We start from the raw sequence: 27,385 nt of genomic DNA, 5'->3' as shown, positions 1-27,385 counted from the left end.
TTAGATTAAATCAGATTACAAAAATGCCATAAAAACACAAAGAAATAACAGAAAAATAAAGGGAATATTTCAAAAACCCTTCAAATAGGTAATCTTTCAAATGCTGTACTGTAGCAGTACCTAACTGTCCACTTATTAGGTATGTTTTACCAATGCAAGTCTAGCCATCTCAGAAGAAAACATGTATGCCTTGCCATCACTCCTAGCACTAAAATTTGAACTACATACTTTCAAAAGAATACAGCTCCATCAAGCTATCGCTGTGAAATTAAAACAATTGATAATACTCCATGTCCACTGCCAAAACTTCTCCTTTACGTTCAGAAGACAAAACTGTTAACTGCAATCAAACCATAAGCCACACAACTAAATTACTTCCCAGCTTCAAGAATTCTATACTTCAAAGACCACTCTATCTCTGTGATTCAAGACAATCTTCTGGAACTCCTCATCATGGTTATTCATCCTCAGATGCCAACATGCACTTACCAGGCTGGTACTGCCTTGCATTACAAAGTAATTCTTAACTGAACATTTGTGAAATTTCCCAGAGTTTTGTCTGAGTATACAGCTGTAAAGAGGTGCACCTGAAATGCAGAGAAGGTGCACCTGAAAACAATCAGAAAGGCTTACGAAAGAGACAGGGAAATGGAAATTACGATTTCTAAAGTACTTTGACAGTTCTAAGATCAAGATACCCTTCAATTTACTGAGTTACCTCTCAATATTCTGAATCATCTGCAGGTCCTCAGACCAATAAACACAGGCATTTGTTGGACTCTGCTCAGAGTTGTTAAGAGTAATTCCTTCCTGTTTGTTTCCCCTTTGGTGGCTATATAAATAACAAGAGAGTTAGAAAGAGCGGAAAAGAATGTGTGAGTCACAAGGGAATTTTTCATTTGTAAAAAGCATTTGTAAAGCTAACGTTGAAATAGTTTATCCAATTCTGCTTTCTCGATTGTAAAGAGGTTTTACTGGGGAATCAGAAAAGGCCTAAAGACAAAGGAAGGTACTCAGCAAACAGAAAGATAGACGGTGAGCAACTCAAGAACTGAATCTCACTTAAGATACCATGATTATTTGACTATAACAACTTATAAGAACTTCCCATCAGGAGAGATACTGGGTACTTTTTGGACTGTTTTGTGGACACTTTTTAAAAACCGAAGTATTATAAATCAGAAAGAAATTTTTTAGTAGATGGGAAGACAGATCACTAGAACTAGTAATCATTGTAAGAAAGCTCTTGAGTCTACAGATCAAGGCTAGGAATGTTATAAAAGATTTACTTCCATTAAGCTACTGGGTTCTGTAACCAAAGAGCATATAAAGTTTATATTGAGAGGACCTAATGAGCTACTGGCCCCCTGTGATTTGAAAATTAATAAATATTTTAATAGAGAAGTACAGTGTGTTGTGATGTGACGGCTTGCTATGCCTCTGGATTCAAATCAGTTGACCACCTGCATTCCCAAAAGAAACATATGCTGTTCAAAGAATAAAGTATTCTTTGAATACCAAGCAACACAGTGATGTTGGTGTCGTATGGTTTCTTTCCTCCCATAAAACTTTATATATTAATAGCAGCTTGTGCAATGCTTTCTCAAAACAAAGTCCCCAAATCTATTTTATGACGTAACGAAATAAAATGGCATTGGCAATTTCAAGAGGAAACAGATTTTCACCAACCATCATTTCAACTGAGGTATTGAAAGACAATTACTAATTCAGGCTAGCTTTTCAGCATTTGACAGAAAAGAAAGATAATTCAGTAGAAAAATTTCACAAAATATCTATAGAACTATTCCAAACTATCTAGATAAAAATGAAGCTACCCATCTCCAGTCCAATGTAGTCCAATGTATATGTGAGTTTTCTCAAAATTTCGGTGGTTAACTTACACACATAAATAATCCAAAGATAGATAGCACTGAGGATAATATTACATAGTGAAGAAAACTTATTACCCCATACAGTGCTTTCATGTCTGTACTCACTCATTTTTTCCTGCGGTGCCATTAATAACATGGAATATTTTTACTATAATGCATTGAGAACAGCAGTCCTTGCAATGGCAATTCTACTATGAAATAACTGATGAAAACCATAAAAATGATCAGTTATGTTTACATCAGTATATGTATTGGGAAATAGAGGAGAGTGGTTCCCTCGCATTTAAAGACACACTAAAAACAGCAATTGAAGTATTTGCTGAAAATGTGATACAAGTGATACAAATGTTTATACAAAAATGTTCTCTTTAACTCACTATGGTTTAATCATATGATTCCAAGGAAATTTTTGTCCCTTTTTTAGGAATGCACATCATACATACAATACAGATTAAACAATATTTACCCCATGAAGTCTTCTACTCTTCAGTAGTATTTATTGCTAAACATCCAACAACAACCTCTTTAAAATTATTACCACCTGGCAAGGTAAATGGTAGGTTTTCTCATGTATGCTCAGTCTCAAAATTGATTGTTTCTTTAAACAGTATGCATATTCTTTGAAAACATGCAACTGCCAAAGCAGATCTCTTTTCCATATCCAGTAGCAAATTAAAAAACAAAATCCCTTAGTTTATCAAGACTGGGTATCCATGATTTTAGAATCTATTTTAAAGGCCTTTTAATATCTCTATGACCAAATTATCACAATTGTCTTACAAGTACTCATATCCTTTAGCTATTTTCTTTATGTTAGTCTTGATATTAGTGGATGTCATTTCTTATGACAGCTGTCATCCAAGAAGATGTGGATCAACTGGAGGAAGTCTGGAGTGTAACAAATAGGATCAGAAGTCTAGAAGACATGTTCTACTGAAAGAAATGAATTTGTTTAGTCTAAAGAAATAGAAGACTGAGGAAAGATATGATAACAGTTCAACTATGTAAAAGGTCATTACAATAATTCTGCTTTGTACCAACAAGGGAAAAGGCAAGGAGTGGGCTTAAATTAGAGCAAACATGAGCTAATGATTAAGGGAACTATTTCATAGGACACCGACAACCTAAGCTTTACATTCTATGACCAACTATTTAAAAATTATATCAAGTGTATGTAAAGAAGCAAGATCTGAATTTACTTAAAAGTGTTTATTATTGCATAAACAAACAATAGATCTGTTGTTGAGGACTTATTTACAAAGACTTATTTACAAAGAAACTAGGGCAGAATCAGCCAAGTGTTGATATAGAAAAATGGAACTCAATGAAAGAGTCAGATTTATTTCTTTATCCATATGCCCAAAAAGCTGAGTATCTGTTCTGTGTGGTTACTTCATAGCTAACTCTTACTTTTACACAATAATCTTTCAATTTTCGTTTTGTTGCTGGATCACCCAAGATCAAGTCACACAGGTAAGAGATGCAACAATTTTTTCTGCCTATTTAGTACTGTTAATAATGATAATAATAAAATAGGAAACAAGGCAGGCATTATAAACTAATCTGTTAAGGATAAGGTGGCTTAGTTCAATACAAGTGCAATGACAGAATTTCAAAATTCCACATAATTCGAATTCAGTCAGTGAACTCATAATGAAAAAAATCCAAATTAAGGAGCTGTTCTCCTTACCTTACTATTAAATATGACTTTCTGATGTTAAGAGAAAAGCATTTCACTCTTTCTCCACCCAGTCTCTCTTATTATCAATCTCTATTGTAAGTGCTCTCTTTTCTACAAACCATTTAGAAGAAGTTTCAAAAGCAAAAATACTGGTAACTGCTAACTAATCACTGGCATTCACTTTATCAATGTTTACTCCAAAGCCAGTCTTTCACTTTCTTCTTTAAACTGAGAAAAGTTCTTAGAGGAATGCTTGAAATCTTATTTAACTCAGTGGCAGTCTTATGACAAAACAAGCAATATTCACACCTATTGTTTGATACAAGGCAAAAACTGTTTCTTGCTATGTTTACTTCATAAAAAGAGCAACTGGAATTTCTTGTGAGCATATATCACCCAGAGATGTAAAAAACTATAGAAACCTGCCTAAATCACAGCATTTTGCTAGTTTTCTCTTTCTATGTTTCATTTTTATTCCCAGAGATACTGAATACGATTTTTGGTAGAAGCATACTTAGTCCCTACAATTTTATTTATTTTTTTTTTTGTGTGTGTGTGTGTGTGTGTGTGTGTGTGTGTGTGTGTGTGTTAAACAGAGGAAAAAATTTAGTCATCCCAGAGAGTGACAGGCATTTTAACAAATAATTATCTTGGTCATATTAAATACATTGTTTCTGTTACATGCCCTCTAATCCAGTGGACATTTTGCACAGTGTACTTTCGGTCATGAGACAGCTGGGAAATATACCATTGCGTATAGTTCAAAGCCCTGCTTTGCAGGCAAATATAAATATCATTTCATCCAGGACACATTCCTTTCAAACACTGGCTCTCAAAAGATATCTCACATCTTCAAGTAGTTGAGATTTGGATTGAACTATTCTGCTAAATGAGTACTAAATTAAGATTAGGAAATCAATAAATTTGAATTAATCTTCTTCTGACAGTGAATTCTCAAAAAGAAATGTTGGATAGGAACTTAATCACAGAAAAGAGACATGCATAATCTAAAAAAGTGGTCATCCTGATCCAACATTGATTATTGAATTAGATTTTTTACTGCCTCCATAATCAGACATACAGAAGCCAAGAATGGAGAGGTTTTTCTTTTCCGTCGTTAATCTTGGTCTAAACAGCAATATATTACATATCTGTGAGAAGCGTTCACCAAATACAGAGCTAAGCATACATAGGAGAAAACAGTTAGTGCTAACGAAATCTTAATAAATGTTATTGTCCTGGGCTCAGGCTGCAATGTCAAGTAGCTTCCTCAGGTGTAAAATGCTAAGGCGATTCACTTGAGCAGTTTATTACCTTGAATACTTCTTTTGAAAAAAGCTTTGCAGCCCTCACAAGACCAGACCCCATAATGGTAGCCTGAAGCATAGTCGTTGCACACAGCACAGTACCGGGTCTCCTTGGTGGACTCCATGGACAGACTCCCTTTCTCACTGGCACTAGACATCCTCTCTCGAATGCTGTGGCGCCTATTATCAGAGCTTGGCCTGTTAGCAGCAGAAAAACAAAAGAAAAACAAATATTTCAACATTGTTAAGTCTCATCCATTACTTAGGACTAAGAAAAAAGAGCAGATCTATTTTTGAAGACCTAGAGTTTCAAAGATCTAGATTTTGAACAGATAGGGAAAAAAAACTGACTTTGTATCTTGCTCTCTAATTGGAGAAGTGTAGAAATCATGAAATACTGAGATATTATTCACAATTCTTCACAAATAAATCTGATGTTACCAAGCATTATACCTTGAAAAATTAAAACACTATTCAATAAAGTATTCTGTTTTTCTAAAGATATTATGAAGTTGTGCTAAACAAACAAACAAACAATTATTTTTTTCCTTTCCAAAGGGTACAGCATGACTGAAGTATCAATAAATAGACTGAAAAAGAAAACTGAACAAATCTATAGCATAAATGTCAATTAATTGACATTTGGTAAGAGGTCATTACAGCTCATTGCTGTAGGCTTGATAAACAAGATTCAGAGATTAGAGGATGTGAAAATAACAAGAGGAACAGCAGTGATCTCTGAAGTTACTCCTAGAAGGTAAACAGTCTCACACAACACACTATTCAATAAGAGTCTACAAATTGTTTGGGGGAAGAATCCAATTCAGCGTGGCAACATCATACAAGTTAAAGCATGAAGCATGCTACTGTTTACAGTAACTACCCACTTATCATGCATGTTTTAATAACTGATTTAGAGGTAGCTCATGTTTCCCAAGTCCTAACTTTTTCTCAAAATATCCTGGTTTTTGAACCTAGGAAACTTGGGTGTCTTTTTCAGATTTCTCCTTATGTACCCATATTTGTCACATTACCTTCTTCAGTGCAATACACATCTGGCACCAACAGCCCCTCCTGCTCCAAACCAGTACTCCTTTTACAGCTTTCTGATGACTACTATACTCAACTGTTCTCTTTCATCTAGGCAAAATTCCCCAGCACCTCCTGCTGCAGTCCAACTTGAACTCCCAAAAGCTTTATGTCAGCCAAAATCACTCATACACTCTCACATGTGCTGCCAACCACCCCCCAAATACTTTCTGTCCCACCTTATATATACTGTCTGTCCCAAAATATGACACATTTTCATTGAACAACATTGAATGAATAACAGTTATTGGAGAAACAGGCTGATTTGCCCTGTGAGGCCTTACAGCTGTTACTGGCATCATTCAGGAAAGCTGCATTTTTTAAACTCTAAGTTCTTTCCCAAACCTTATATACCAGCTAATTTTGAAAACTTATTTTTGTTGTTCATTTATTTTCATTAGAATCTGTGCAAGACAGAAAGAAACTGCAAATGGTAAAGCTCTGATGTGGCACAACTGTTTTTTAAGGGATGTGTGAAAACCACAATGTGTCAGAATTCTGAAAGTGTGAATTTGCCAAACTAGGAAGAAAAAGAAATCATTTCCTATTTCAGATGTTAAAGCAGGAAAAAACAAAAACAGTATCTTTTATGAATCACATATATGATACTCGTAAGCACCTATTCAGATCTGCCAAACCTAGATAGTTTTCTTATTCAAGTCCTGAATTTTTCTTTGATTTTGCTTTGTCTCAGTGTCTCATTTAATTAACTTCATTTTCATCTACTGAGAAATGATCAGTTACTGTCTCTTCACTGTCCTGTTCCTTCTAGCTTGCAGCTAGATCATTTAATCAAATTTTTACCTTTTAAAAATAATTATTTCCACTCTGATCAAGATTAGATTCACATGTACATTTTTCCTTAAAAATAAGAAAATAAGAAATGACTGAAGAATTGCCTGCAACAAACAGAAAAGCTTCTCCTCTCTAGAATGGATAAGAAATTTCACACACTCATGCACACACACAAAGGTAAAATCTGAAGGTTTGCTTCCAACAAATACGCAGAGGATCAGTGGTGAAAGGGATCCCCAGAAAGACATGAGACTAACACAATTTCTCATGCCTGCCAATAATGCACCTGCATTTTGTATTTTACTTACTTAGATCACCTTTGTCTTTCTGCTCACAAATTTATTATATTGAAAGTCCACTATAAATCTTTTGTACAGACCTATGCCAAACAAAATGAATCCAAAGGTTCTTGCCAGCTTCTACCTCCCTAAACAGAGTGAAATCACAGTCACTAAAGCACCATGTCAGGCAAAGTTTTGAACACTGGCCTTACAGAACCATCACATTGAGGCCTTGTGAACCACAGTGGGAAGAGAAAATAGAACGTCTCCAGCCCAATCCTCAAAAGGAATAACAGTCACCAACCTTTTCCATTTATACCATAGCAATGAAATCGGGTAATAAATAAACTTTGTATTATCACAACCATAGTACTTTTTACAAGATGCGATGAAGCAGTCCTTTGGAAAAAGAGGATCTCACTAATGTACAGTTTGTGAGAACAAATAACATCTCATGTTTCATCCATAAGTCATCTGCTAGTTTGCTCATGTCACAAACCACTGATGCTGTATCTGACATAGAATAACATTCTGCTCTTCATCCAGTTTTCACTTAGGTTTCAATGGTTAGCCTTCTGGAGAACATCATGCAACAACCTAACCCAATTTTAATAACGTTGGCAAGACTATCCTACCCAAAATACAATAGCAAAACCTTTTCACAATTTCCTTTGTAATCTGTGCAAACAATAACAAAAGAAAGACCAAAAGTTCTTGTCTACTATTTTTACCAAAGAGAAACACATATCAAAAAGAAAGAAAAACCCAGATAAAGACCTTCCTCCAAGGCCCCCAGTGAAACAAAACAGATTAGAGAGCAAAAAAAACCTCAGGGAACACATGATTTACTGCTCTTTTCCAAATACAATAATACAGCAGACATATAAAATTGAAAGTGCTTTGGAACTTAAAATGAAGGACAAGCAGTATTCTATGCTCAATTTCATGTTTACCACTTATGTCGCACTGAATCTGTTCTTCAGTAAATTTGTTAGCAAACAAAACACTTCTGTTTTCAGAGAATCATAGAATGAAATCATAGAATGGTTTGGGTTAGAAAGGGCCTTTAAGATCATCTAATTCCAGCCCTCCTGCTATAGGCAGGGACACCTCCCTCTAGGCCAGGTTGCTCAAAGCTCCATCCAGCCTGGCCTTGAATGCTTCCAGGGAGGGGGCTTTCACAACCACTCTGGGCAACCTGTTCCAGTGTCTCACCACTGTCACAGTACAGAATTTGTTCCTAACATCAAGTCTAAATCTACCCTCTTCCAGTTTAAAACCATTTCCCCTTGTCCTGTTGCTATATGCCCTTATAAAAAGTCCCTCCCCGGCTTTCCTGTGGGCCCCTTCAGGTACTGGAAGGCCGCTACAATGTCTCCTCTGAGCCTTCTCTTCTCCAGGCTGAACAGCCCCAAACATTTTAGACATTCACTGGCCATCTGAACATATAAAGCAGTCCAGAGATCTTTAACCTCATGTTGACTATGAGGCAAAAGTAATCTGTATATGATGGAATTACAGTTACATAATGTAAATTATATTCTTATGACATAACACTGATTGGCAGGCAGGAGAAATTTAACGAACCACAGTGCTCAGTCCAGGTAAAAGTGAGGTAAGGCCCAATTTATTCACAATCCATTTTATCTAAAATAAAGAGATTTCATAGGAAGGCAAGGTTAAGGGGAAACATTTTTGAGCAGTTAAAGGAGACACCTTGAGAAAGACTGTGTATTTAATACAAGAATTTGCAGCCCCTAATATTTTTCTTAACAGAATGGTTGGAACTTTTCAGTGTAAAGAGCCTCAGAAACAATGTTCCTTTCATATGAAACCAAGGTCTAGCAGGGATAAAGCTTTCCATGCAATGGACCTAGTCTGTGAAGTATACCATTCAATATGAAACTAATTAATTTGCTGTTTATTTTACACTATGTGGTGTAAAATATTTATAAAATATAAATACTTATAAATATACTTATAAATATTATATATATATATTTATAAATATACTTTAAATATTTATAAAATATAAATAAATATAAATTTATAAATATTTAATAAATATAAGTACTAAATAATATATATATTATATATAAATATATATAATAATATAAATCCCCCTGGGCAGCCTGTTCCAGTGCTCCATCACCCTCACCATAAAGAAGTTCTTGCACACATTTGTGTAGAACTTCCTATGCTCCAGTTTCTGGCCATTTCCCCTTGTCCTGTCTCCACACTCTGCTGAAAAGAGTCTGGCCTTGCCACTTTGCCCCCCACACCTGATATTTATAGACCTGGATCAGGTCCCCTCTCAGTCTTCCTTTCTCAAGGCTAAACAGACCCAGTTCACTTAGCCTTTCTTCATAGGGGTTATGTTCCAGGCCCTTCACCATTTTTGTGGCCCTCCGATGGACTTTTTCCAAGAGGTCCCTGTCTTTTTTGTACTGGGGAGCCCAGAACTGGACACAGCACACCATAACGTATCATTGTTTCAAAGTTCTGATGAAAAAATATTCAAATACCAAAGCATTCTTTCTTATGAAATACACGTTCACAAAGAAATAAGCATGTATATAATATAAAACAAAAAAGAAAAGAAAAAAAAAAAAAAGAAGAAGAAAAAAAACAACCTCTAAAGATGTGTTCAGATAGACATTTCTACAGCTTTAAACACATGCTAAAGTTACTACAAAATCTACCACTAGTCAAATTACACTGTGGCCTCGATGTGAAAACAACATAAATAGATCTACTGAAATTGCATATCTTGCAATCACTGTATACTTGTAGACTAAAATACAAAGTTCAGCTTTGGTAAACAGGGGATGGAATATCCCTTAAAAGACTACATATCTTGATCTGCCTCACAGATCTCATTGTTTTAACTTTCCCTGACTACACTTCTGATGAAGAAGGCTCTCTCTATGTCTGTCTGGTGCTTCACGAGCGAATGTCTAGCCTACATCATTCTCTGCTGGAACTTGAACTCATTCCTCCTCAGCTATTTCCATTTAGCCTGGAAAGCAACATAGTCACAGTCCCCTCAATACAAATCTTCCCTTTGTTGCACTCCTGACACATCTCAAACTCCATTCTTCTCTCCACAAATTCTCCTAATTCTCACATCTTCTCACTGCTCTTATCCACTGAATGAAACTCTGAATTAGGCTTTGCTAGTTTATCCTAAAACAGCATACTTCTCTCTTCAACCGTTTCAGTCTTCAAAGAAAAAACTTTGCCTTTCCTGTATATTACTACTCTGTTGCATTTAGTCTATGATTCTCTTAACCCCTTAGGTATTTCCTCACAATTCTTTTCCCTAATCAGTAATTCCTCAGTTGTTACACTTTTACAATAGATTTCTCCTTCCTAAAGGCTGAGGACTGTACTGACCCTGAATGATTTCAGAAATGTTTAATGCTTCAACTTCTATTCCAGTAAACAGCTTTAGAAGAGTTCTCTTTCTTACACACTTAAATCTCAAGTGGTCCATTTACAGATTTCTGCTATTTCTACCATTGTCAGATACCCTCTGCTTATTTAAAAATGAACAGTACTATTTTGCTGCATGCTTTTAATTTGTGATAACTGGATGTCCTCCTGCTCTTTTAGGAGAAGTAAACAGTACCTGTGAAATGAACATTTTGATCCACTGCCCCAAGATCTAAATTAATAACCAGCCAACTTGCTCAGGGTTCCTCTTCCCATTCCACCTCCTGGCAGTTTGGTCTGGGAGCTGTCTCTGACATGTCTCGCATTCAGTCAAGCAACCTCACAGACTCTAGTGTATGAGGAGTCACATAATCTGAGGAAATATCTTTATCCAGTGCCTAAAAGCATGCCAGACTTGATGGAGAAGCTGTTGACAGACGAAGTGCCTGTGGGCACTGCATAGATCTGATTTTCTGGAAGCAGTACTGAGCTGGCGTGTGGCAGAGTGGCTCTGGGGACAGAAGAGACAGGAGGCTGAGTGTGGAAATCAGCTATGACCAGAAGTATGTCAAAGATGAGAGCCAGATGGGCAAAAGGTCTGAGAGGGAAAGGACAAATCTTAGTGTAAACAATCTGAAGAATGAAATATGTTTGAAAAGCTGGAAGTATGAAGGCAAAAAAAAAAAAAAAAAAAAAAAAAGCAAAAAATAAAGCCAGCTCCAGCTGATTATGTCTGGTGTATATCCTCTGCAGCCTTCAAACTTACAGAAGTATCTGGTTACCCTTATCTCTATTAAAGACTAAGCTGAGAACTTGTACTACTGCATTTCTTACATCATTCTTAGAATTGAAATATGGTTTTTATGAAAAAGCTAAGTTCAGTCTTTCATATAAGAACGTAATACAACATCCAGAACAATTTTTTTCTCTGCATTTCAATTTTTCTAGTGAACTTTCTTCAGAATTGCTCGGTAACTACACTTATTTTTCATTTTCTTTCCAATTTCCAAATAAACCAGCACAATCCTACCATCTGAAGGAAGAAGGTTAAATGCAGAAAAGAAAGAAAAGGGTGTTTCAGGAAATGCTGTTAGATTACTACACTTACCTCCATACTATTTCAAAGGTAAATGCCAGTAAAAACACAAGAATTATTCATAACTCTCCCTTCACGTTGCCCTTATGGGGTTTTCATTGGTTCAAGTGTACCTTTTATTCTTAGGTAAGCCCTCTGTCCAAATATTTTAGATGCACACAGACTGCAGTTTAGCCAATTACCCAGAGCTTCTTTGAATTCCCAGAATAATCTTTCAGCAATGAACACTAAATGGTACATTTTTAGAGCAAAATGATTGAAGGACATAAATGTTATCTCTCACATCATGATACAACAAATAAGAATGCAGATTGTATAACACATTACAGTTCACAAGACACTGTCAAAAAAAACCAAAAAAAAACAAAAATAAAGAAACACAAACTAAACTGATATATTATTTCAAACAGCTCTTTTCCTTAAAAAAACTTAAACTTAGAAAGTAACTTTAAATGGTACTCTCCATTTTCAAATGAATTTTTGAAGTAAAAACGCTGGTAGTGCAACATGGAGGCCCACAAAGAAATCAGTGGTTTCCAGGCCACAGGAAAATAAACCTTGATAACATAAAAGACTTCCTGAAGTTGTGCTCTTTGGTACATTGGAGTGCATGAATGCCTCCTGAATGACTTAAGGAACAGAGGAAGAGACAAAATTATTTTCCCAATAAGCTTATCAATCAGGCCATCTACAATGCCCTATGCCAACTACAACAGTACAGGAGAAAAACTGAGCTGGGATGCCTGATGACATCACATGGACAGCAGGAAAGAAGCTGTTCCTTTTGGGAAAATCTATGGAAAAGGTACACTTGACATCTACATGCAAAAATGCTTCTGTGCTTACCCCATATGATGTGCTTTACCCACATCACATGCCCAAAACAATAAATGTTAGGAACACAACCTCTACACAACTTGGGCTAATGGTGCACAGTCTAGGGGCCCAGTGAAAGAAAGACAAGTGCTCAATCACATAGAGTCATTTACACCTCAGCCAGATTAATCAAAACCAATTAGAATATGGGACCTGCACAGGTCTAGTCATATGAACTAATTAAGCAACTTGCAGGCTATGACTGGCCTGCAACATGAGAGCAGATAAAAGTCAACACAGGACTAGAACACACTGCATGTCATGGGGCAACAGTGGCTGGATAGCCATTAAAGGCAGAGGCACCAATCCTAATTGATTCTCTCATGCATAAAATACATGTTCCAGAAACTCACCAAAAGAACTGAGCTTCTGTCAGACCAACAGAATATTCATGCTTTGTAGCTACTTATATACCCTTCTTACCCAGTTAGGAAATACAAGTGACAAATTTTGTCAAGAGATCCAGACCCTACTAGACAAAGGAGCAAGTCTCAAAGTAGCATATTTTAGTTACTCCTTTCGTTCACAATGGAAGCAAGAAAGATGTAGAGAAATATAATGCTTCTGTGTAGTTGTGAGGAAATGTTGCTCTTGCTGAGATACTTGAATCATACTTGTTCTCTGGAATGCAATAAATTCAACTTTGTATGCCAATTCATTATTTGAACATTAATGAGCAGTAAACAATGTGATAAAGATGTTAGATTTTGAAAAAAGGGAAGTGAAATCTGGCAGCCTGCTTGTTCTGTGTGTGCTAGCACAGTGTAGTCATTACATGTGTGAAAGAAGGACTTAGCGCTAAGCCCTGTAGAAGCATTGTGAAATAAAATATAACTATAATAAATCATGAAATGGCCTGGGTTGAAAAGGATCTCAAAGATCACCTAGTTTCAACCCACCTGCTGTGGGCAGGGTCACCAGCCACCAGACCAGGCTGCCCAGAGCCACATCCAGCCTGGCCTTGAATGCCTCCAAGGATGAGGCATCCACAGCTTCCTTGGGCAACATGTTCCAGTGCTTCACCACCCTCTGTGTGAAAAACATCCTCCTAATCTCTAACCTAAACCTCCCATCTTAGTTTAAAACCATTTCCCCTTGTCGTGTCACTAGATTTGTCATACAGGATCTCTAGAAACAGAAAATTACATATGCTAAAAATATAGTTGAAAGTGTAAGAAACAAAATAAAATCAATAAGAAATAGAATCTGGGTAGATTGTCACATAAAGGACAAAATTTGAGACTCCCTTATCAAACTGTTTTTCATACTGATTTAATTTTTTTTTTCTTCCCTTCAAGGATAGTTGTTAGTATTCAGTATTCCTCTAAGTAACCCCTAAACTTCACTTCAGAAAATTTGGTGTTAAGGGGTATCAAAGACTGCCATTTTGTGTTGAAGAAGTAGCAACTGCAAATTCTAGACAAGTCTTGGTTTCCCTTTATTTCTGGACATGGGCACTTCAGCCCAGAGGAGAAAATCAGTTCTATTCAACACAGAGTCATAAGACTTCAGTTGAGAGAGAAGGCCAAAAAAGGAAAGACAGGGAGACAAGGGACACAATTGTGTGGTCATACTGGCTTGTAAACTCAGAAATTTGAATTCTGACCAGAAATGTGACAGGGTAAAGTCCCTTCCAGAGGCAGCCTCCAGTTAGACTGGACTAATAGTTACATTACAGCAGTATGAAATACTAAATTAGCAGATTGAAAAACTGGGCTGTGCTCTTTTACTCATTCCTCCACATATATTCTTTCCAGCTTGTAGACTGTAGATTTGATCTGCATTTCTTCATGTACAGGCATCTTAATCATTAGTGCTAACTGAATGACAAATAGTCCTTTTTACAACTCCACATTACCTAAATTATCCCAAAGTAGCTAATTCATTCATACAGATTATATCCAGAAATAAATTTGCATAAGCTGATTGCAATTAATTGTAAGCAAAGAGCACGTGGTTCGCGAAATGTAGAACAGACATTCATCTAGCCAACTGTACATATGTGTTTACAAAACTGCTAGTTGACATATTTTGGGTTAACTTATGCAGCAGCATGTAAGAAATTATATCTGTCAGAAATCCGTACTCTTGTCGTTTATGTTACTGATCACTTCTTTACAAGACATTATGAAGCAACATTTTTTCAGTAAATACATGCCATCTACTTCTTATTCACTTCTTATTCCTTATGGCAGCAGAGACTAAGCTCAAATGCTTCTGAGGTGCCACAATATGGTACCTCATTAATCTTCCCACTCTTTATTGTTGGTCAACAGTAATTGCTCCATGCTCTATAAATTACAAAGGAAGGAAAATGTCTATTAAATAGACAAACGCTCTGTATTATGGACACAGCAATCACACATTTGTTGTGACATTTATAAACATATTAGCTGCTCATACAGGACAAACATAAATGCAGGCTTCTACACTCAGAGAATTCTGGCTGATTCTTATCTTTTTTTACCCATATATGTATACTTCTTATAAATGAAAGAGAAAAAGAAAAAAATAATAAAAAGCAGGTTTCAACTTCTATTTGTTGCAGAATAGTCTCACATGGCTGTCTATGAAAAATAAATAAATAAATAAATAAATGAACAGTTTACTTGTTTTTTACCAAAATATTCACCCAGATGTTGCATACAGCTGAATACTGGAAGTGAACATTGCACTAAGACTGGCATGGCAAACCTAATCATCCACGATGGTCCTGTGCAAGTCTTCTCAGGAAAGCCACAGATCACAGTGAGTCTAAGACGGAACGATGACTGCAACACTCCCTTCCTCTGCTCAAGTAAGGCAGTTAGACCTGATCACAGACACATACCCACTTCTGGGGTTGGAACTGAGCAGTAACCAAGGGCTACAATTTGCTTGCCTTCAAAACAGCCTGCCACCGAAGTGGTCCCAAAAGTATTCAAGGTTCCAAATATCACTCTTCTAGAAAATTACCTGTATGAGTAGCAAATTGGAGCACAACCTCAGTCTCTCATCTTGGCTTACTGTGATATAAATATGACCAAAATCATGGTATTTTCAAGCTGTCTCTAAATTTAACATATTTAAAAAACACATCTCAATAAGATATTAAAAAAACATTACAAGATTCACAAAAATTATAAAATAACTAAAAGCATGTATTTATAAGACAAACAGGTGAGTGTTTCAGTCATTACACAAAGGTTATTTGCATTACTTCTGTTTTTGTTTTAATTAGTAATATTAATTAGCAATTAATAATATTCTGAAACCTCAATAACAGTTTTAAAATTGTACTGTATTTCTTCACAGGCTTCTATCAAGTATGTCAGGTACTCACCCTTGAATTCAAGCATATACCATTAGATAGCCAAGTTTGAAATCAGTCACTTCAAGTGGCATTTGGTCTTGTTGAACCTCATCCCATTGGCTTCAGCCCAGCTCTCCAGCCTGTCCAGATCCCTCTGTAGGGCCTCACTACCCCCAGGCAGATCCACGCTTCCTGCCAACTTGGTGTCATCTGCAAACTTACTCAGAGTGCACTCAATGCCCTCATCCAGGTCATCAATAAAGATATTGAAGAGGACAGGTCCCAGCACCAATGCCGGGAGAACACCACTCATGACTGGTAGAGTCAACACCAAGTTGGCTGGAAGTGTGGATCTGCCTGGGGGTAGCGAGGCCCTACAAAGGGATCTGTACAGGCTGGATACCTGGGCTGAAGCCAGTGGGATGAAGTTCAACAAGACCAAATGCTGTGTCCTGCACTTTGGCCACAACAACTCCAGGTGCTCACATGAAAACTTGCTGCTGCACACGCTAGTGAGTTAGGAAGTGAGAAAGAATCATAGGAAAAGATGGATGAAGACCATTCCACTCCAGATTTCCTGCAGACCACTGAGTCTGCAAAAAAAACATTCTGTAAAAGCAATTGAGAGTTCTGATTGTACCTAAAAGGAAATGTAAGGAATAAAAGTAGCTCTTCAATTAACTGTTCCCTGTGACAATTTTAGTCTAGAGGCTAGCACAGAAAAAAGTTTGGACATTAAACTCCATATATTTCCCACTTGCAGAAATACCCACTGTAAACATTTATCTAGTGATTTCCATATAATTATTCATAAGGTACACTATAAAAAACCTCCATACTCCAGCTCCATCAAGATGATGACAAGGTAGAGTAAAGCTAATTTACCTTGATAAATGAATGAAATATCTGACCTTCTTTTCACTGGATTGATTTTTTTTTTTATTTTATTTATTTATTTATTTATTTTCTATTTGGAATAGATTGCATGAATGTATTTCCAGCATTACACCTTTTAAGGAGTCTCACTTCTCACAAAAATCTTGAATATCTCTCATGCTCTATCCATAGAGTCTGACCATAGAATCATAGACTCACAAGGTTGGAAAGGACCTACAAGATCATCTAGTCCAACCATCCTCCCATTACTGTAGCTACAACAAAACACTAAACTATATCTTGTAGCTGATTCTCAATTTGGGTTTTAGAACTTCCATATAACAGATTGCATCTTAAATTTTCTCACTGATGCAATCATAAAAGACAGAGAAAGATCTGAGTAATTTCTCTTGGACAAATTGATTTTCCTAAGAGAATCTGGAGACAGGTCAACCCTACAACAACCACTTTCAGACTCATCTTAGGTTGTTTAGTGACTTAAACAAAGCATTTGGCAGAAGACATGTTAGTGACCTGTTTCCATTTATTTTTCAATATATTTGCCCTGTTGTAAGCAAGACAACTCATTTTGCTCCACTCTTCCAGTTTTTAGTTCTGGAACACCTTGGAGGGAGAGCAGAGACAGAGGGCCAGCCTCTTAGGTTTTCAGGTTACTTGCCATTTCCAGACAGCTCAACATTTATTAACAGTAAAGTGAGTTAGATAAATAGGAAACAAGGCATCTATGAGTCAGAAAATAGGTCATACATGAACACAGCTTGAAGCTATTAATACCTAATGCTGCTATTTAGTGAATAATGAAGAAGCTGATGCTAATTGTTCAGTTAAAACAGTCTTGGCCTTGGTAATTTTCTTAAGCGCTTTCAAAAAAGAGACATAGAGAAATTATTATTTTTCTGGACTGGCTTTTGTATTGATACACATTTCTTCCTATGAAGAGTCAGATTTTTGGTGCTTTGTTGAAATGAAACCAGAAAAATTCTTATCTTAAGTAAGGGATAAAAGAAACTAAGGGTCACATCACAAACAATACATGTCAGAAGCAAATTAAAGAACATGAAATGCTAGTGGATTAACTCCTTTTTCTGCACAGACATCCCTTATTTCCCTTCTAAATAAATGCAAAGTAACTGAACATATAATTCCATACCAGGATGGAAACCAGGAAGGATATGTTTATGGTTATTTTGTGATTTTGGTTTTCGTTCTTTATTTTTTCCCAAGAAAAATGCTAAGTATGCATGCTTAACAATCCAGTGAAAAAGTTATTTTTCCATTTCAAACAGATTAGTAATGTAATTGTTGTCTTCCAAACTTATATTAACTGACTGAGCACCTACTCATCCTTTTTATGTTTTTATCCTTGTTCAGATGTAGCCTCACATCAAACTTCTTATTCAAGCCCATTCTGAATACAGTCTTATTTATTTTTTGCATGTGATTTTCTATAGTACTTTTCATTATAGCAGCTGGGTACTTCACAGACACCAATAAATGTTTGTTTGTAAGGCTCCTGTGTGCTAAAGCATTAACACCTTCCCTTCACATGTATTGAAATTAGGCACACAAATTTACTCATGGCAGATCTTAGCTTTGGGAAGGCTGATGACATAATATTTCTAATGTTACATTATTATATTTTCTCTGTGGAGATGCAAAATGCCAAGACTTTAAAGAAAATAAATTATCACCACCCAAATCCAGATTTCATTAAGTCCCTTAGTGGCAGCTGATGTTTCAGGAGTGATGGAAACTCAATCAACAGCAATGAACTCTACCATTTGGACTACTGGAATAACAATCAGCTAGGCTAATCCATTACTTTCAAGGTGAATCTGTAATGAACAGGAACAAAATGCAAGAGTTTCACGCATCTGTTAGGATGGATATTGTTCTACACAGCCTCAAACCACAGCCCATTTCTCCCTCTCAAATTTATTCACCCTGTGCTCTGCAACATACACTCTCTTTCAAGTTTGATTATAGCAACTGCCTCCACTCCAAGTCTCAGTTCATGAGTACCTCTGAATTCCACTCTTTTTCTCCAGTTCAGTCTTCTTTTGGATTTACTCCTACTTCACTTTCCTGATTTTTCTCAAACTCTTATACAATATCTTCCTCCTACTACACCATTCCTTCCCTTTCTTTGTCCATATTTTATCTGCCAGTTCACAACATCATCCTTACAGGGATCTAAAGTTTGTACCTTACCAGCCCCTCTAGATCACTTTTCTGTCCCCATTCTGTATTTTAGCAAGTTCTCCTTTACTTACTCCTTTTACAGGATTAGTTTTTTGACTGCATATTACTGAAGTGACTTCTGCCAAATTCTTTAGAACTAACATGAAGCATCAAGACATTAAAACAGAAGATAAACCATTTTTTCTCATGTGCAGTGTTGAAGCCAAATTAGCAAGATGCGGACTGCAGAGATAAACTGTAATGTGGGTGGAAAATGACTGAACTGCTAGTCTCAACAGGTTGTTATCAGCAGTACAAAGTCCAATTGTCGGCCAGCCACTAGTAGCATTCCTGTATAATCAATAGTGAGATGGAAATTTTATTAACAAAGTGAAAGAAACACACTACATCTTTAGCAAGCTAATGAACCATACCGTATTAGCAAGAAGGGTGTGCAAAATGGTAGCTGTGCTGCAAAGTAAGGCTGCCAATCAGAAGGACCACACCAGGCTGGAGAAATGGCAACAAAGGAATTTCAACACTGGCAAATGTACAGCCATACCCCTGGGACAGAACTCTGGAAACTCTGGGACAGAAGAGGCTGGAAAGCACAACAAAAGTAAAAGAGAAAACTGGCACAACCTTTAGTAAAGAAAATCATGACTGCACACTAGGAAACTGTACTTCACAGTAGGAGTGATTCAGCAATACTAGAAGTATTCCTATATGAATGTGGAATCTCCATTATTGTGTATATATATATATGACTCAACTGTTTAAAGGCCTAGGCAAACACCTTTCAGGTTAGCCTTATACTGAGTAGGATGTTGACCAGATGTTCTCCAGAGACCTCCCAAACTTAATTCACTCATTTTCATCTCACAGTAACTTGCCTCAGCCCAAAGCAATAATTGCAGAAAAAATGCTGTTCAAAAGCCATTCAGTTGTATGGAGAAGCAACCTGATCCATTTTGTCAAAGAAGGATGCTTTTGCAATCAAGTCATTATATAATAGTTGAGAAAGGATCAAGAATGCATGATAAAGATAAAATTTCATGTAATTTAGCTAACAAATGCAAACTATTTCCCACTGTGAAAAGTATGATGCCTCAAGGGAACATAGCTTAAATTTGAGCAAATTTTCTGGAGGCGAAAAAAAAAAAAAAAAAGTAAATAAATAATGAAAAAAAAAAAAAAAAAGCCAGACTTCACATTATCAAATATTAAAGCTTCATATTACAAAGATGGCTAGACTAGACAATAAAAATAATTGCCTTTACTTTTTTTTATAGCTAAGTTTTCTCTGTCCTACCCGATACTTAAGAAGTTGAGGTTTAGTGTTTTTTTTCTGGCAAAATGCTAAAAAAAAAGACCTCTCTGGGACTATCATTTAACATGAAAATATAAGCCAAAGCTAAACAGCATATGTAATCAATAAAGAGGGTAACCTCAGTGGATCAGATAAGAAGAACATTACTAAATCTATCTGAAAGTAAAGTGGAGTTTTGCTCTTAGGTGTTTAAAATATTCTTTACAGAATCAGATTAGTTTTCTTTTAACAGTTTTGATTGCTTGGATCCAGAAGTAATATTAGCTTACCAGTTTGAAACCTAATTTAGTATTGCTGGAATTCTTAAGCTCCAATGTGCCTTGAAGGTGAGTTAACTTACAATTATACTGGTCCTTATATTGTTGCCATTAAAACTTTCAGTTATGTTATTTTATAGAGGTTTCAATCTCTCCATCTTTCTCCATGAATCTAATTGGCCAGATTTTAGATTATTAAGAACCTGCTGCAGCACCACATCCAGGATTTGAATACTTTTATCTCTAATTGATAACCTTGTCAATGAAAACTAGGATATTTCTCACTACACAGCAAGACAAAGCTATAAATATTTTTGACCCATATGTTCTAAATAACCCAAATAATGAAAAACTATTGCAAGGTAAAACCTTTATTACAGTGGATCATATTTTGGCATCATTCTCACTTTTTCTTGCTTGTGTTTATCAGTTTCGCTAAAGGAGGAGTATCATTTTACTCTAGAATGGAAGCAAACAGACAAAGCTGTTCTTTGACATATTAGCTCCCCACAGATATCTAAATCTGGCATATGCTCTTAGCCTCAGTATTCTTTGTCACTGCTGCAGTTTTCTGAGTACAAGGATTCTGCGATATGTAATTTGAAGCAGGGATCCCATCTGAAGTTCAAGGTGTAGCTAATAAGCAAAATAGGGAACACTCACTTGAATTAATTTTCTTTAGACACTATTGATAGAAGTTACTGAGTAATAATTAGAGATATTATTTGATCAAGATAGCTCAGTACAATAAATGCTTTAAGAATGTTTACCAGATTTATAAGCTAATAAAATAAGAGGTATTATATGACATTTCAGTTCTGCCAAAGAACAGATTTTACAGTAATTCAAGGGAAATACTAAAAATGATTTTGAAAGATAGCACCTTCTAAAGTTTGTCTACAGACCAAGCATAAAGAGGATTAAAAAAAAGAAAAAAAAAAAAGTAAAAAAAAAAAAAGTAAACTTTTAAAAACTGGAGTGTTTTTCAAAGATTTACAAATGAGCAAATCTGATTTCATGAACCTCAATAACATTTAAGGTTCAAAAAATAAAGGAAAAGGGAAGTAGCAAGAATGCTGCAGGCCAAAAGCGGAGGCTATCTGGAAAGCACATTAGGAGTTTCTCAGTATTGTTATTTAAGATTTGGGGCCTAAATCTTATACTGTTTCTGCTTTCTGCACCCTATCTTCCCATCCATTTGTATTTACTGTGAGCTGAGACTTTTCCTGTGTTGCAGTAAATGTCCTTTCCCCTTTCTTCCTAGCTTAGATACTGCCTTTGTATCATGCTAGGAAGTGTTCTGTAGTTATATCTTAGCAGCACAGATCAATCCTAAAGCAAACGGTACTGAACAACGCAGTCTTTCATAGGTTTGTATGATAGCAAATAATAAAATGACAGAGAGGACTGGAAGTATTTGATTTGTGATTGAGTTGGTCAAGATTTTCACTAGAGATCAATGAGATATGGGAAAATATTCAAAGGATAAATAGAAGTTTTCACTAGGAAATCAGTTAAGAGTAGTTCCTCTATCTATATATGATGATTAGGATGTGAAAAAACAAATGTACTCTATGATCTTGTAGCTAATGATTGGAGAGTGAAATGCGTGGATATCAAATTCAGCTCACTGATGCCTAAGCTGCTCACAGGTGTGTCATTGTCAAGGGGAGACAAAGGGTCTCAATACCTAGATAGATACTGCAACCCAAGTCCTGGAGAGGTATGTTTTGAGAACTGGCACTGGTTGTGAGACAGAAGCACATGGAAACAGAATGCAATATATTCCACTCATTGTGTGACAGACTATACTCTTGAAGCTGTAAAATGATTTTTTACTCACTGGATATGAAGTGGTTACACACAAGTCTTTTCACTGTTAGCCACTAACAGCTTGCTTGAGATGCATTCTTAGTTACTTCGGATTTTCAGCCACTAATGTTACTTTCTTTTACTAGTGGCTTCCATAAGGAGGAAAAAAAAAAAAAAAAAAAAAAGAGAGAGAGGCACTTTTTCTTATTTATGTACAAGCTAGTAATTATGTCACTAGTTCTGATAGTCACTGCAATGGCTGGAAGATTACTGGTGTTTTGAAGACCTATCAAATAGAATTTATGTATAAGACACACATATTTAAGCCTTACATTTTCTAAGGACTACATTTCCTTGTTCTGTTGAAAGATTAAAATTAATTGCCCAGATCATTCCCAATTCCAGTGTTGTTATACCTTGTCAAGGAAGATTAACTTGCAAATTGAATTTTATGGTCTTCCTGTCTCAAAGAGGTGTCCCCGTAAGTACGTAATGGATGAAATATGGAAAGTAATATCTCATAACTTGATAGTCTTGCACCAGAAGATCTTGAGTCAGATGAGAGAAGAACTCTTCCACTAACTGGAATATGAACTTAGCAGAAAAACCGAAACGCCTTGCTTTGACCAGCATCACATTGAGCAGAGTTCCCAATAGCCTCTGGTAAACAATGTCCGCTTGCAGCTCAATCCAAATAAACAGGAATAATTTAGAATCTCAGATCTGACTTCTAATAAATTTTCCAAGCAGAACCCACAATGAAAACATTGCTTTCAGTGAGAGTGCTTAAGGATAGCATCTCTGCCCTAATCTCAGCCCTTAAACATGAATAAATAACAGAAAACTCCCTGTAGACAAAGCAGGGAGGCCATGATTAGTTTTAGTACATCGTTGTAAACAACACCAAATTACTCTGTATCGATTTATTAGAAGTAGTTGCATTTCACTTGCAGGACTCTTCTCCTTTGTGTTGTTGGGAGTGATGTCTTAGCTCTGCTTAGCCTTTCATGTTTCCTGGGATTTGATGTTCAGTTTGCAATTGCTGTAGAAGTGGTGTCAGCAATTAGTGCTTTCCCTATCAGAGCAGATATGGTGAGCAGTGTTTGTTGTTTCAGTAGTCTCAGAGCAAGAGTGATCAAGGCCAATGGCGCAGAGTCAATACTCTCTCTTCCTCTCAAGGGATGTAGTGCAGTATCTATCTGAAGGGAGACTGCAGATGTTGACTGCTTTGATTCTTTAGAAGTAGGATACGTGGTGGAATTAATTTCACATAAATTTGAACATCAATACATATCGATCTCCATCTCCACTAAATAGATATCTGTACTAGAATGAGTCTATTTGGCTATCTTTATGGTACAGAAAGAGAAACTCACATTTCTAGACCCTGATACACCTGGTCTTTTAGAATCATGTACCTTAGAAAAAGGTTATGTATTTCTTTACAGTACCTTTTTCTCTCTGTGTTTCCACAAACTAAGAAATGTGTCCATGTGAAGGTTTGATGCTGCTGTCCACATCTTATGTTATTTGAGGTATCCTAGATGACTATCCTCACTGATAGCTACCTGCTACTCCAGGAAGTTATAGGCACATAATATATACATATTATATATACATATATATATATATATACATATTATATATACATATATATATATACATATTATATATATATATACACATCCTGTGTAATATCTACCAGCCCTATCTAATCTTACAGCCTCTGAAACTGCATCAATACATTCCTCAAGGAAAGCTGAAAATACAAAAAAGTTGGTATCTACAAGACCCTCATGACTGTAACGTGCCCTTCCATGAGACAGAAAAACATGCAATTTTCCTATCTCTTTCTTTACAGGCACCTATTGCTGTAAAATTAATAGGTATACCAGGACAGTCTCTGAAAACAAAAACACTGAATGTTGAGGAAACTCTGGTCAAATATCACACCTCACTGATGCTTGACGAGGACCTGAGAACAGATTGTTGCTTTAGAGAAAAGCAACTTTATCATGCACAGTATTCCTTCATGTTCTGGAATAATTCATACTTCATTATGAACAAAAAATAAAAATTAAAAAACTAAAAAAAAAAAAACCAAAAAAAACAAAAAAAAACAAAAAAAAAAAAAACCAAACACCTAAACTCACTGTCCTTTGATTTTTCTATTCATTCTATCATTCTTTTAATTTTAAAATTTGAGAAAATCCTCATTATTTAAAATTCAGTATGAGCAGCTATAAAAACTCATAATGAGTCAGGTAAGGTTGAAAAAAAAAAAAAAAACACGTTTATGAAATGCAGAAGAGACATATGTATGTGATAATGAGGAGTTAAGCTAAATAAATTACTATCTGAATCTAATTCCAGAGCTTGAGGTACTAGAGGAAGTAACTAATGATTTTTCATCTAATATTTCTGCTTGTATGCTGACTTTCCATCTCTGTCACTCACTAAAAACAAAAAGCTCCCTCATCAGGTAGCTGGTAAGAGCCACCTCATTTCACATGGGTTTCAGTCAGATTTGGAAGCAGCACCAAAGGCTACAGAGAGCCTGAAATACAGACAGAATTTTATTTGAGATGTGCAGACTCAGTGGGATAACACTCAAGCATTGCACACTGGAAGAACAACAAAATTCATCTTCGATGTTGTTATAGGAATATACGAAGGTAAATTAGGTACTGAATGCCTTCATGGTATTTCCATGAATGAACAAAAGCCTGACAAAAAGGATAAGGAAATAATTTGACCAGAACCCAAACGTAATAGTTAAGAACAAAAGAAATCTTTCAATTAGTTTACTACAGTACCCACGAGTGCAGGATTTCCTGTAATAATAATCAACGACTAAACTGCCTTTAATAAAAACCACTACTAAAAAAAGGTGTTGGAGAAAATAAAATATATGTAAGATATGAAGAGAATTAAAAACGTTACTAGTGCTGTACCTTCTCCCCCTTGCGAAAAGATACAGACACTGTAAGATAAGGGAAAGGTATTTTAATTTGGCTCCCTATAAAACCAGCCACAAGGTCAGATATTAAAAAAAAAAAAAAAAAGTCAGGCTAAAGACAGCACAATATGAATTAATTAAACCCATTCTCTTATCTCAAGTTCAGATGACCTGTGATTTAGAAAGCACAGTAAGAAAGAGACCGGTGCTATGTTTTTTAATTATTATTATTTACAACATTTGTTCTTTTCTCTATGTACTGTTATGTTCTACAGCTGGACATAGAAGTCTGTCATTATCTTGCAATAAGAAATAAAGTCTTTTGAAATTAAAACACAATTTGAAAGAAATAAAATGTAACTTTAGTATTAATACGCATGTGTAAATTAGTACGTGTTAATAGCGTGATTTTCAATGCTTTTAACTAAATGCAACAACATTAAAAATTTTCCTTATTACATGTGAAATATTTTTATTTTTGTGACTGAATACTTTGAGCATTTTATCTGGGTATATGCTAAATACAATTTCAGCACCAATCTACAGTGAATATTTATTGTCCTAGTCACTTGTATCAGAGAATGCACTATTTTGCATCTCAAATCCAGTGTATAACAGGAGGATGCAATTCAAACTTTACAGTATTGCAAGCTAAACAGCACAACTGCTGCACCAAAAGGGCAAATAAGAATTTTCAAGGGGGCTTTTTGAGACTCTGGTTATATTACTTATTATCACAGCAAGAAAGTGATCATAAACTGATCATGATAGAATTTAAATTTTTGTATGGCTTTGGTTTTAGTTTTTTACGCCTTTACCACTCATACTAGTATGTTACATCAGAAATTCATCATTTTGTTACTTAGACATCTTCAAATCTCCAAAATCTATGTGTTTGTTGCCAGATTACACTGCCTTATGTTCTCTTTTGAATTCAGGTGGGATTGGAACAGACAAATGAATAAAGCAAATTGGAAAATAATGCACTAAAATTTTTGAAAGAACTTGCTCTTGTACCTCGTGATTAGATAATGAGATGTCTCCCAGACACCGAACACCTATTTAGAATATTTCTAGCATACTATTTATAACTGGTATACAAGAATAAGAACCTAACATTTAATTTTGTCAATATGACAACTTCCCAAATATGGTCTTTGTGAAATTTTTAAACAGCAAAGCTTTGTCTATTTAATCCTAACAGTACTATGCCTCGTAACAGACGATAGTCATGGGGAGGACTTTGTTCCACATTTCCTATTACCATGTCAAATGTGCAATACAGAATCAAGGCCAGAAGAGGCCATTAAATCAGTCTTGTAACTCTGTATTCGGATAAACCACCTGCACAACCAAGATCATACATTCACCTAATTTCCGCTGCTTTAAGCCCCATATATTATATACATCTAAAATGCATCTTGAAAGGACATGCCTATCCTTGACTGAAAACATCAGGACACCGCTGCCCTTTAATGCTTGTTGCAGCGCCTGAATGTTACTACTACAATGTATGCCATTTTTATTTTGAAGTGTCCCACCTCTGCTCACTGTTAGAAAATAAAATAATGCAATTCCACAGTTCAGTTTTCTTTTCCAACTGATTCTTGGTTTTTCTCCCTCCTCAAGTAAAAAGCCCTCACTTTAGCCCATTTCCTGCATGTGCATTTCAGCTTCACAAACTCACTGTTCAACTGTTTACACACCACATGTCCCTTAAATGCTTTCTAACAGAGTTTTGCCCTGGATAATCATATTGAAAAATAAAAAAATAAAAAAAATAAATAAAAACAACCTGGAATCTAGTGCAAAACACACTTTCACACCCACATCACTGTTAAACAATCCAGATACTCAATGTTCAAGTACATTAATTCCTCCTAGAGTTATTGCCTTCAGTTGCTCTAAAATACATTTCGTATGAATCAGTTCAGCTAAGAGACATATTAGTTGGGCTGCCTGGCCTAACCGTTATCTTTTCACTTGTCTTTATTCCACTTGATCCCCAAAACCGATTAATCATTTGCAAAAAGTGCAATCACCATCTGTTTTTTTGGATCAGATTTTGCTACAAGATTATCTCAGGTTGCGTGACACTGTGTTTAATAACCTACATTGCTGTTCCCAGCAACAGTTAAGTCTGGCCTCGACAGGGAAAGGATAACCTGGTTTTATTTTTAGAGGGTCTCTCCATTTGTATAAAAC

At 35.8% G+C, this 27,385-nt stretch overlaps 1 protein-coding gene across 5 annotated transcripts in view; it reads right to left on the bottom strand.

Moving 5' to 3' along the window:
* Window positions 1-27,385, bottom strand: part of ESR1 (estrogen receptor 1) — a 175,167-nt gene that overhangs the window by 73,244 nt on the left and 74,538 nt on the right. For all 5 annotated transcript variants that reach the window (XM_032443212.2, XM_032443211.2, XM_085540908.1 and 2 more), the window contains 1 exon segment: window positions 4,888-5,078. In XM_032443212.2, the coding sequence (XP_032299103.1) occupies window positions 4,888-5,078 (191 nt within the window).

This window comes from Coturnix japonica, chromosome 3, assembly GCF_054131305.1.
Source record: "Coturnix japonica strain WE chromosome 3, WE-NBRP24, whole genome shotgun sequence".
NCBI lineage: Eukaryota > Metazoa > Chordata > Aves > Galliformes > Phasianidae > Coturnix > Coturnix japonica.
Note: the sequence above shows the minus strand (reverse complement) of the source record. Positions and strands in the feature narration are given on the sequence as shown.